Source organism: Scatophagus argus, chromosome 22 (assembly GCF_020382885.2).
Source record: "Scatophagus argus isolate fScaArg1 chromosome 22, fScaArg1.pri, whole genome shotgun sequence".
In the NCBI taxonomy this organism is placed as follows: Eukaryota; Metazoa; Chordata; class Actinopteri; family Scatophagidae; genus Scatophagus; species Scatophagus argus.
This window is the reverse complement of record NC_058514.1, coordinates 3,026,245-3,038,493: the sequence shown is the minus strand read 5'-3', so window position 1 is coordinate 3,038,493 and position 12,249 is coordinate 3,026,245. Positions and strand designations below refer to the sequence as shown.

The 12,249-nt window shown below is 41.4% G+C and overlaps 2 protein-coding genes across 2 annotated transcripts in view; one reads left to right on the top strand and one right to left on the bottom strand.

Moving 5' to 3' along the window:
• si:dkey-97m3.1 (fatty acyl-CoA reductase 1) overlaps positions 1–5,617 on the top strand; it is a 41,549-nt gene extending 35,932 nt beyond the window's left edge. The window contains exons 9-12 of the mRNA XM_046378532.1: positions 1,844–2,015; positions 2,102–2,231; positions 2,711–2,838; positions 3,198–5,617. Of these exons, the coding sequence (XP_046234488.1) occupies positions 1,844–2,015; positions 2,102–2,231; positions 2,711–2,838; positions 3,198–3,360 (593 nt within the window). The 3' untranslated portion in view covers positions 3,361–5,617. The remainder of the gene's footprint in view (positions 1–1,843; positions 2,016–2,101; positions 2,232–2,710; positions 2,839–3,197) is intronic.
• Positions 4,695–11,272, bottom strand: LOC124053415 (endoplasmic reticulum-Golgi intermediate compartment protein 2-like). Its single transcript, XM_046378533.1, has 14 exons — positions 11,120–11,272; positions 10,235–10,368; positions 10,034–10,142; positions 9,867–9,913; positions 9,705–9,772; positions 9,529–9,569; positions 9,089–9,190; positions 8,838–8,933; positions 8,414–8,469; positions 8,008–8,106; positions 7,591–7,688; positions 7,293–7,455; positions 6,990–7,069; positions 4,695–6,854 (listed from the first exon to the last, which is right to left on the bottom strand). The coding sequence occupies exons 2-14, from the start codon at positions 10,338–10,340 to the stop codon at positions 6,774–6,776; spliced, it is 1,146 nt and encodes a 381-aa protein (XP_046234489.1). The 5' UTR covers positions 10,341–10,368; positions 11,120–11,272; the 3' UTR covers positions 4,695–6,773.
• Between the last annotated feature and the right edge of the window lie 977 nt (positions 11,273–12,249).

Below are 12,249 nucleotides of genomic sequence, written 5' to 3'. Positions count from 1 at the left end.
CCGTGCTAGCATGCTAACTTGCTAAACTAAAATGATGAAGACAATTGTACAGGAAAACAAGTTTGTTTGTTTTTTTCCTCTAATGTAATGGCTATAGAACAACAACAACAACAACAACACCATCTGGTTCACTGTAAAACTCGCTTTCACTGTGCACTTCTGTCTGCCACCGGACACAAAACCTCTTGGGGAAAATGAAGGCTGAGTGGTGATTCAGTCCGGATGCAGCCTGGCACCTTTTCCTGTCTGCGCTTTGCGTCTCCATTAAATTAATGAACTCGTGCTTTTGTCTTGTGATTTGGTTGTCTTCGCTACGTCGCTCCAACAACAGTCAGAAATGCTGGGAAAACTGGTCTCCTTTGACGAAAAGTTCCATGTGTCTGAATATAATAAACAGGGAAATAAAAATACAATTTGAATCATTCAAAACTGAATAAAATTTACAGCAATTTGAATTAAAACCAAAGGAAAACGCACAAGCTTATTGTATTCATGAGCTGTGCTGCGATGCATTTAGGCGCAGTTGATGTGAATCGGTACTTTTGTGATGAGGTCTCGATAGCCGCGATGACATTACTCATGAAGAGTGAAAACGCTCACGGCTTCCATCCCGGCGGTCATCGGATACAGTGGGATTAGAGCGCGGTGGATGTCACGATGACAAGGGGGACCCTCTCTTTCCCCGCTTCCTCTCAGATTAGCAAACAAGCTCCCTTCACTGAGGAAATTGCTACCAGATGGCTCACAGCAGGATTAGGTCTCATCACTGCGACTCGCTGTTATGAAAGAGGAGCCGTGTTCTCTAATCTCACTGGCCCGAATGAGGAGTAGGAATGAAGCTAATCTATAACGCGAGGATTAGAAGAGACCAAAAACAAAACAACGACAGATGATGATAGAATAAGATGAGTTATTTTCCCGAATGTCGAGCTGGAGGTTTCAGCTCCTTGGTTCTTGTCGCAGACCTCAGAGGGCAGCTCAAGGTTAGCGGCGTTACATCCCACCCCCGCCCCGGCCGCCTGGTCGGGGGGGGGTCTGGTCCACAGCTGGCTGTCACCTCGGATCTGGTCATCTCGACCCTTGCAACCACCACGTATCTGTTGCCATGGAAACAAACGGTGCAAGGCCTAGTTTGCGTGCTGTGTGTGATGTAATGTGTGTGGTCACATGGCTGCTCTCGGTGTCTGTGGATGGCTGCTGCTGCCTGCTGGATTCAGGGAGGAGGAGGGGCAGGCTGTGCTGCCCAGTGGGGGAGGTCATAGTGTGGCTGCTTTTCTGCCTGAAATCCCCCCGAGAACCAGAACTGAAAATCATGTTATGATTTAGGCCAGCCATGCTTCCTGGAAGTCGTCATCCTTCTATAGAAACTGCAGTCTGTGTGTTTACCCATTTCATTGTTCCTGGTCAGTGGGTGTTGATAAGTTGAACTATTTGAAATGACTTGATGCACTTTTCACTTTTAGAGGCTCTAAGGCCTCTAGGTTGTCTCCCATATATAACCATTATGTCGACCATTAAGAACTTTACGGACAGGCTGGTGAGCAACACTTTCTGGTGTTTCCAACACCCTCAAAGACTCTTAACTATCAGGATGAAAACTATATATATGTGTCATATGTGTTTGCAAAATTTGTATAATTTTCAAAAATCAGTTATCAATAATAGATTATACTGAAGGTTATTTTCCAGTCAGAGTTCAGCTGTGTAATTTGAATGTAATTGAAATATATGACGGGCACAAACTGGAGCTGAAGTAAGGTTAGCATTTAGCACTTTCAGCGTGATGTTCGGAGATAAATCTGTATCACGTCGACTGACCTCCTCTACCGTGCATTTTTTGCAGAGTACCATGTGATGTCGTCTTTCAAGAGGAACCCCCTAGAGCAGGCTTTCCGCAGGCCCAACGCCAACATCACCTCCAACTACCTTATCAATCAATACTGGATCCTGGTCAGCCACAAGTTCCCCGCATTCATCTACGACCTCTTCCTTCGACTATCTGGACAAAAGCCGCAGTAAGACTCGTGGCCCTCTGTCTCATATTTGAAATCTGAAGAGAAGTTCAAGTGCGTGTAGTCTGATCCTCCCCGTCTCGCTCTAGGATGATGCGCATCTTCAACCGTCTGCACAAGGCCATCAGCCTGCTGGAGTATTTCAGCAGTCAGGACTGGGAGTGGAACTCCGAGAACCTGAGCATGCTGTTGAGCCAGCTCACCCCAGAGGACAGGAAGGTCTGTATATCCACCTACATGCTGCCAGTGTGGGCCAAACATGTGACCTCCTGAGATCACTGAGGAGCCTGATAGTTTAATCCATCACATTCTTTGTTAATTCTCACCTGATTGGCTGCTATAAAACAGAAACTGTACTTAAGTAAAATTTCAGACTACTTAAACATTTAAATGTTTAAGTCTGTTTAAATCTTTTCCATGTTGTACATTAACTTGACAGCTACAGTTAACTGCTTATGATTTTTCATACAAAGCATATTAACAGATTGTAAAATGATTTAATATTTTCAGAAAAACTACTTAGTTTATTCTACTAGTAGTAGTAATATGGTTGAGAGAGCAAGCAGTTTAGGAAGTATTCCCTCCGCTCTATTGCTCCATCTAGTGAGTGAAAGTTTAACTTCACCTTCATCTCCAGCTACAAACTAAACAGCTTTGGATTTGCCTTTCGTCTCCTAACCATCTCTTCTTTCTTGCAGACATTTAACTTTGATGTGCGTCAGCTCAACTGGCCCGAGTACATTGAGAATTACTGCATCGGCACCAAGAAGTACGTCCTGAATGAAGACATGTCCGACATTCCCGCTGCCAGGCAGCATCTGAGGAAGTAAGTCAGCGAGAGAACACAAACATACAGCAGGACATGAAGGTGGTCAGTCCGTATGCCAATTAATTGTTTTGTCAGTTTTCATGAATTCAGTTTAGCAGAGAGGCCACCCAGTCTGAGTATGTATGTATGGATATAGATATATTATTATATTTATTTATTATATATATTATATTATATTTATTTGGTAGAACGGATACACATAATAGTGCACTCGCTTGTCCCTGGTATTCAGGATCCATCATTTAAAATGCAAATGCAGTACAACTTTTAATTTTAACTTTTACATCATTATTTCGGTGTTTTTAAAAACTCTTCCATTACAGTGTCTTATTCTTCTTCTTCTTCCTCTTTCCCAGACTGAGAAACATCCGCTACACTTTCAACACTGTCTTGGTCATTTTCATCTGGAGGGTGTTTATCGCCCGTTCCCAGATGGCCAGAAACATCTGGTACTTTGTGGTCAGCCTCTGTTTCAAGTTCCTCTCCTACTTCCGCGCATCCAGCACCTTAACCAACTGAGTCTTCCTCACTGCCTCGAGAGACAGCAGCGCTCACCTTCAGCTGTCAGCAGGAAGCGACATCTGAGACTCTGACCACCCACCAAGGACGCTCTGAATCCTCCTTTGAGTGTGGATTAGCAGGGGGCTCTCTACAGGTGGGGGCTGCAGCTGAGTGAAGCACTCATAAGAGGGGAAAAAAGAGGTCTACTAGCCATGAATTATTTGTTTAGTTTGGAAATCTGTCATTACCACTTGCACTGTTCAGTCACCAGAACCCGTCCAAAAAAAAAAAAATGTCGTCATTCATTTTGTACCAGTTTTCTCCTCAACGTGGCCAATTATATATGCAAACAAAGCCTTTAGTGTGATTTTCATTTTCTTTTCCACGTCGTTTCCATCCCCTTATGTCTAGATTTACATTGCCTTGCCTTGTGATTTTTTTTTCTTTTTTTCCAGTTACATTCTTGAAATATGGCAGTGCTTCAGTGGAGGACGATTCCTATAAGATGATTATTTTGGTTCTCTGTTTTTTACTGTGGGGATATCCAATTCCTCTCTTTAGTGCGCAGGTGACTTGGATGTCTGTGTGAGTCTTGCATTATGTGTATCTACTGCCTTTTTAAGATTCCACCCAAAAACAAGTGTTGGTTCTGTCTCAAGGCCAATCCTCAGATTATTGAGGCTCACCGCATGAGACAACTTTAACATTCTATTTACCCAAAACATACAGATCTGCCATCATCCCTGCCGCTGAGGTTGTCACTTACTTTCGGTCTCAAATGATAATGTCAGTATGTCTCGTTTGTCTGAATGCTCATCCACATTTTGCCTGTTTGTACAGCAGTTTGTACTGAAACTAAGTTTACTACTTTTACATCTTTATACTTGCGTCAAAGGCTAGACTGATATATGTGGTAGACCTTGGCAGTGTATCATATATAAATAAGAGTACATCAGAGTCATGTTTATTTGTATAGCCTTGCATCACATACCATACAATGTCACCTAACAGTTCCCAATCAAGCCCAAGTTTTCTGAGAAGACAAAATCACCCAAAACTTCTAAATGCATCAGGAGAGGGACCTCCCTTCTTCTCGGATGGAGGCGAAGTAGGAGCCATAGGTGAGACAAATCAAGGTGGAACAATTAGAAATGCCAGATAAAACAGTGAGACTCTAAAATGTCCAAAGCTACTGTAGTAAATACAAAATTAAGAAGAAGAATTTGTCCAGTGTTAGTGTTACGGTCTGAAAATGTAGGTATGTGAGTTTTGGGGACCAAACAAAGATGGAGGAGATGTGGCCCCAGTTACTGGAGTTTGTTTAACAACACTAATAATAGTTTGGGTTTTTCTTCTGAAAACCTCAAAGACTCCTCTAATCATCGGTATGAAAGATTTCTTTTCGTTCTTGAGGCAGGCCTCTTGATATTGAAGAGGTCATGAGATTAGTTTGGTGTGGCTGAGAGAGATCATGTATTTATATGTTGGGGACCGTATAAAAATCAGACCCAGGATGAACAGGAAACCAAAGCAGGTGTTTAGTCAAATTTACGAGGGCCTGTTAAATTGTGCTGAAAGTTTTTTCAATTAAACCAGAAAATGGAGTGTTTAAAGAGTAAGAAAAGCAAGATTCTATTCAGACAGTTTTCGAACAGCAAGTTACCAGGACAGGATAAAGCAAACATTAACACAACCGACAGCACTTGTAGAGTAGAGTGTTATCTGCATAGGAGTGAACATTCATGCTGCAGCTGCAAATGATTCCAAACAGAAGAATATTGTGAATAGTAGTGGACCAAGTACGGCACCCTGTGGGTCACCATACCTTCCCTGATTTAGGGACGGACCACTATTTTTAACCAAGACAAACTGTGACCTACATTCAATGTTAGTTTGGACCTAAATCACAGAAATGTGAGGTTATAAATAAGGAACTTCAGTCCCTGCTGGTATTACATCCTTGACCCCCGTTTGGAAGATCTGTAAATAGTTAAACTACATATTATTCTTATAGACTACCAAAAGAAAAAAGTATCTGACTGTTGATTTTTGCTTGGTGAGTGTCTTCACAGGATTCTACCACAGAGCTTCCCACAGAGTCTACCAAAAGTGTTAAGTGTGACAGGCAAGTGTGATTTTTCTAGACAAATGAGAAAACTGTGTACAGTATTGTATGTATTGCAACGTTTGACTCTTGACAGAATACAAATACATAACAGTTATGAGCCTTTATGGGAGAAAAGGGACAAAACTAAATAAATGTTTATGCAAAGTACATGTCTATGGTGTAGTCATGCTAACTGTCTTTGTTCAGGGTGAACTAAAACATTGGTCTGGATGATGAAGTGGATGATGAAGCTACAGGGCTTTTGTCATGATGTTACAGTTTTGTTCTTCTGCTGGCACAGGAAACACCAGACTTAAGCTTCTGTGTATCTAACAAGCAGCAGCAACACGTAACCAGTTACTTCATTTTTTACTTTTTGGTGTCATTTACAAAATATTTGACCACCTTCTGTGGCAACAGTTCATTCAGGTCTGCTTGGCATAACTGTAATAAACCAAAAAGAGAAAAAGTGCAAGTGTGCTGCAGTCCATTAAATCTGCCTTCCACCTCACCATGTAGTACCTTTAGAAAACCTCAAAATTACCAGCCGCACCGAACTGATACCTTTGGCCTTTTGATAATACTGGGGTTTTTTTTTAAGTGCTGGCATTTCAGCTGCACATGAGAAGGTAACAATTATTATAATAACTGGTCTCTCACAAGTCCCTCAATATAAGTACAATATGAAATCACAGGCTTAGCCTTTAAGCCTTTATGCACTATTGAGGTTTTAAGGCATTTTCAAGTCCTAACTGAAGAAAGAATCAAAATTTTTGGAAATGTGAAAAACATTTTAAAACTAAGTTAGTGCACCATTCTTTGATTTCTGGTTTTATTAAGCTTTGCTACCATTCTGTACAATTGCCAGCATAATCTTACAGGTACTTTCATATAATAATAATTTCAGGACCATCCAAATGTTCTTCTGAAGGTTTGGCACACATTAAATCTGAAACAAAATTGCACTAGTGTTTTTTAAACTTTAATGGAGTTGGATCGACAACCAAACAATCAGCATTTTGTGCTATTACACCAAATGGAACAGAAAAGCTACAACGCCGAAACCCATACTGAAAAGACAAATAACACTGAGGGTACATGTTAAACAGCAGGTGTTTTAAAAGAGAAGGCTTTCTCTTTTCTCCGTAGAAAACACAATTTCATGACAGTTAAAAACCCCAAATTAACAACATTAATTAATACAGCATATGTTCTGATGGTGAGGTCTTCTTGATGAGAAAATGAGACAATGAAACGGTTCAACCAGACAGGAGGCAGAATCAGCAGGCTGTCGATGGCCTGATGTGTGGACACTGAAAAACAGCTACTCCTGAGGGACATTGTCAGCCAACAGAGGAGTCTGGTGATTGTTAAGATTGTTCATCTGGTGGTGTAGCTGCACATCCTGGAATGGATTCAGCACAAGGACATCTATTAGATCTACTTCACGCTGAAGCAATTCAGTACAAACGGAGAAACAACGGATCAATTTCTTCTGTCTACTGGGCAAAAGAAAACCTGAACTTCAGTAAAGACTCACCTCTCTGGGCCGATAGACTCCAAGCTTGAAGCGACAGCAGATAACATCAACACAGAAGCCAACAAGCCCATGGAGCATGCCTTTTAAAGAGGGGGAAAAAAATCACTTTTGAGTCATCTAAAGTATTCAGTTGTTTCACTGTGAATATAAAAGAACAGAATCCAGAGCTGTGAATTGACTTCAGCTCTGCATATTCATTACCGACGTGATGTTGCATTTCTTCTTCTTGTGTTTATCCGTAGTATCAAATAATTAAATAAACAAATGCAAACTAAATGTGACTGCAGCTTAGCCCAGACTTGCCTGTCGTGGAGAAAATACCCCCGATGATGCCGCACAGTCGCACCAGGAACTGCCACAGCGGCATGTGCTGCTCGCTCACCGTCACCATCAGAGAGCTGGTGTCGTACTTCACAAAGATGCCGGAAACGCCGTGACTGCCCGCCGCGTGGTTTATCACCCGCTCCTGGAAAACAGACAGCGAGGCGGTGAGTGTCATTCCAGGTTCCTCTTCATCCTCTGTCCGCCCCTCCTCTTCCTTCTCTTTGTGACTAGAAACTTTAGTAAAGTGGGATTTCTGTCGGGGGGGAGTTTTACTCACCCGCTCTGTCACAGAAAACTGGTGTGTGTCTGCAGATATCTTGTATGTGTTCAGTCTGGTTGGGACCACCGTGATGAAGTACTGGAACATCTGGTTATCTGTGGTAAAATGTGGTAATAATGTATGAAAACTCCCAATATTTCTGTCTTTTCCTTCAATTTCCAGAAGGAAAAGCATGTAAACTACAGGTGAAGGAACTCAAGCTCGAGTAAAAGTGCCATTTGTAAAGGAAATCTCTTTCCAACAACAACACCTGCTTAGCAGTGATCATCCAAGGTGAACTGAGGACACCTGATGAGTTAATAAATCTCTCAACACGTCATTAATTCTCAGTTCGAACGTGGACGTTTCCTGGAGGAAACAACTCCATCATGTGTTTTGTCCTCTCCCATCTCTTGAAAAATAGCAGTAACTTACTGTTATAGGTGATTTTCTCTGTGCCGTCCAGAGGATTGATGATGCCTGGGATCTCCTCCCCGAAAGATAAATGGTCTATTCGATGGGAGAAGTTGTACGCTGCAACGCAAAGAAGAGAGGAAGCGCAGGTTCAATCAAGGCCACCGGGAGTCACTGAACAAGCTGAGCAAGTGAAACTGGAAAAAAATTCTCTGCTCTGCTGTTTTCACTAATAACACATCCACACTTCATCATTTAATATTATGATTGATGTAAAAATCGTCTTTCGCGTTCATTAAATGAAATGCATCACCTGAGAAAATATTCAGTGAACCGTCTTCTCTTTGATCAAATTTAGCACAAACCTCAGCATCGTTCTGTTTACACCACGAGCAGATTCTGAAAATATTAGTATTATAATACATACTCTCATGGCTCACAAACGCTGCAATGTGGGCATGACCCTGAGGATGGTGAATGGGCCTGAAAAAGACAGAAGATGTACAACAGCTTTATGTATTTATGTCACATTTACTCAAATTAGCTGAACCATCTCTAGCTATATTTGTCAGCACTTTTTTATAAGGTGCATCTCAGAGTCAAGGACGGATCCTCAAATCTCACTGAATGCCAGCCAGTGAGGGACAGTTTTAATGTCCAGAGTCCTTCACGGGGACCTTTGAGCAGAGATTTTTTGTTTTGTTTTTGCAAATGGTGAACGAGAGCAAAGTGACGTCATCCCAGTGACAGTGACACACGCTCACTAGCTTGTTCCAAAACCCATCTGTTTAGGACCCGTCCTACCAAGGAAGCATCCTTGACTGACTTGAGATGTGCTTATATTTTCTTACTTTCCCACTGTAATGTGAAGGTTTCCTGCCACCTTGTTGACGTAGACGTGTCCGTGTATCCTGCAAGCATTAAGCGGCTCCATAGCAGCATCCTCCCTACACACACACACACACACAGAGTTATTGAGCACAAAATCCTTAAATATCTGACAAGCTACGACAGAACACAAAAGAGCCAAACCTAACTGAGTCGGCCATCCTTATTTGCTTCTGGTAAACCTAATGCAGAATTAGCTGTTTGTGAAACTGACCGTGGCGGCAGAGCAGTGGGGCCTCCTTTGAGGAGCGTTTTGTACAGGACTTCCTGAAGAGCGTGTTCCTCTCTCAGCCGGCTCTGAATGAGTATCAACGTCCTGAGGACAAAACAAAAGAAAAAACAAGCTGACAAAATGCAAGGCACACCTGAGCGCTACAGGGACTGTTTCACGTGCAGGAGAGGGAATGCTGACGGACAAATCTGTGAGTAACTCTTCCAGTTTTTCTCCATAGTTTTAAATTCTTAAGTTTCAACATTCACTGAAGACAAAAACAGGAAGACAGAAGACACTGACCAAAGAGAGGACAGTATCAGCGTGCTACAAAAAAGTGCTGAATTTAAGGTACACCACAATATACTTTTATTACTACAGTATAATATCATTAGATAAAATAACAGAGCCGTAGTTGCCACCTGTGTGAGTTCATGAATTACCTTTGCCACAGTCTCTGTTGTGGGGTCAGTTCAAAAATAGCCTTGAAGAAGAAGGAAAAAAAAGAAGAGATGCAGTTGTGAAAAGCAATGAAAAGAAAGCCTGTTTGATACCTGAAAACAATAAAACAATTAAATGCTGAGCCAAACGTGACCTGATGTTTGAAGACTTTACTCACAGGCTCGTACTGGAGGCCGTTGGACGTGATCATGGTCTCAGCCAGATCCAGAATATCTGCTCCAACGTCTGCAATCACAGCCAAAAACACACACGATCACTACATTAACCGATCGTCTGTAATGGACCAATCATCCCCGTGAGAAGAAGGTGGGATACTCACGCTGGCATTTCATGGCAACTGTAATGTCAATGTTTATTCTCAGTTTACTGGAGACGATGAAAGAGGAGAGAATAATGAGTTTTACAGTAATTTAGGAAAGCAGACAGAAGTCAAAAGGAATGTTCTGTGTGATAATTAACTTTACTTAATGAAAGAAAGAAGCCTACCTGGAAAAATCCTTATCGACTTCATATTCGTACTTCATCCAAGTGTCTCTATAAACAAAGAACTCTAAGACAGCCAGAAGTGCCATGGCACTGAACGCTATCAGCGACACTGTGGACGAGACACACGGGGCGTTCACTGTCCTGTCAAACTGGGCATATCAGCAAAGACCTGATGGTGTTACTGTGGGAGGAACGGCCCACCTGTTCCGCCCGAGGCTGACGTCTCCACGTAGCTCTCAGACACTTTGGGGAAGGCGTCCAGCTCCTTCACCAAGCTCAGGGCTTTCTTACGAGACAGACGCCTCATCTTCGGGTGCAGGACTGCTGTCCACGTCCTCCATCACAGAGAGACAATGCATCAGTGTTACGTTCAGGGCCCCAGTCTGCAACCTGCAGCTTTTTAATGGCCTTATTAAGGATGGAAATACAAAACTACCACACATAAATAAGTATCATTTAAAATTTGAAACTTTTTATCCCAGATTAATTATGATATTGTTAATTTCATGTCAATTCCACCAAGTGTCTACTTTCTACCAGTGGAAATGACCGCTTACAGACATCTTAAACACTCTTCATTGGTAGCTTTACATATTTATTATGAAACACAGCACTGTTTCCAAGTGTCTGCAAGAAATTAGCACAAATTACTTCATCTCACATGAATTTTCATGTTTTCAAATATTATCTCTCCAATCAGAATGGATTTTTAAAAACTATCTTCAAATTAAAAAGCAATTAAATAAAATTTTCTTTTTTTATATATTGTTTCCAAATTACACAAACGGTGATATTTGAACTCACTGGTGTTATTATTACATTGGATCAGCGAATCATACCCATATATCACAACAGGATTCTGATAAACCATAACACAATCGATCAGGAAAATGTTACAAGAACATCATCAGATAAATGTTTATTTTATTTTTTTGTTTTGTTTTTGAACCAGTTTCCATACAGATAACACAGAGTGCCAGACAGGCTGCACAGTCTAAATCAGTCGCCTGTTGACCCTGCAGGTGTTTAATGAAGATATTAGCCTATGAACCACAGCCGTCCGTGTATTTGTATTCCTCCTCTTACCTCTTTTGTCATCTAGTCAAAACGTCGGTTCAGCGACCCCAAACTCCACATGTTTTACCTGCCGTCTGAATGACACCTGAATTTCCCCGCACCCTCACGCGTCCGTGATGCTAACACACGGAGGTGCGCAGGCGCGCCTCTTGCTCGTTCCCGCCGATCGTGACGTCAGCGGGTGCGTAGCCAGCGCGGCGTGAACGCGCAGCGATCGATGCGGCTGTGCAGACAGCAGGTGGCGCCTTAACACTAACATGCTGCTCCTTTGTGCTGTGGAAGCGTGTAAATGAAGTACTTTGAGGCTGGAATACAGCACATTGCCGGCCGTGGTGGCATTAAATCGCTTTAAGCTTGATAACAGATCAAAAGTGATAAATCTAATAGCTTAGCATGTGAGGTAAATACAAACTTATGCAGCCAGAAGAACTATTTAGATCCTTCATCTAAGAGTAAGACTAAAAGTACCCAAAAGTAGCTTTAATACAGAGTAAAGTTAAGTGTTACATGTAGACGTTCTGCATTCAAAATCCTCCTTAAGTAAAAGTACAAAAGTACTAGCATTACAAATTGAAGTACTAAAAGTAAAGGAAACCATATGCAGAATGACCTGTTTCAGAATGATTTATTGGTGTGTAATTATTGATAACTTCCTGTGTTGATCACTTTGGTGCTGCAGCAGGAGCTCATTTAATTTACTTTATGTATACTTCTGGGTTGCATAATCTATAAGCACATTTCAGAACATATTAGTTGATTCTGTACGAGCAACCTAAACCTACAAATTAACTAACTACTAAAGTTTAAAGGTAGCCGCAGAGGAGTAAAAAGTGCAAAAATTGCCTCACATGGTGCCTATAGAGAGAAATAGAATGTAGTATACTATGGAAATATATAAACAGTTCAGGGATAAATAAAGGAATTCTGATTCTGATATACCAAAACTGTACGGTACAATACTTAAATGAGTAAATATACTAAGTTACATTCCACTGATGTTCATATCACTAATGCTTTGCTTTTTGCAATTTCATTAAATATTTTATGAAAGGGCAGTTTCTTTTCAATATACGTTATGTCTATTAGACCCAAACTTGGTATCACATTTTGTGACATTAGTCCATAAATCAGTCAAATAA

Coding starts and splice junctions, on each gene's coding strand:
- LOC124053415 (XM_046378533.1), bottom strand. CDS start 10,340: ATGAGGCGTCTGTCTCGTAAGAAAGCCCTGAGCTTGGTGAAGGAGCTG. Junction 9,191..9,528: donor CAACAGAGACTGTGGCAAAG/GTAATTCATGAA, acceptor TTTTGTCCTCAG/GACGTTGATACTCATTCAGA. Junction 7,456..7,590: donor AGTTTTCTGTGACAGAGCGG/GTGAGTAAAACT, acceptor TCTGTTTTCCAG/GAGCGGGTGATAAACCACGC.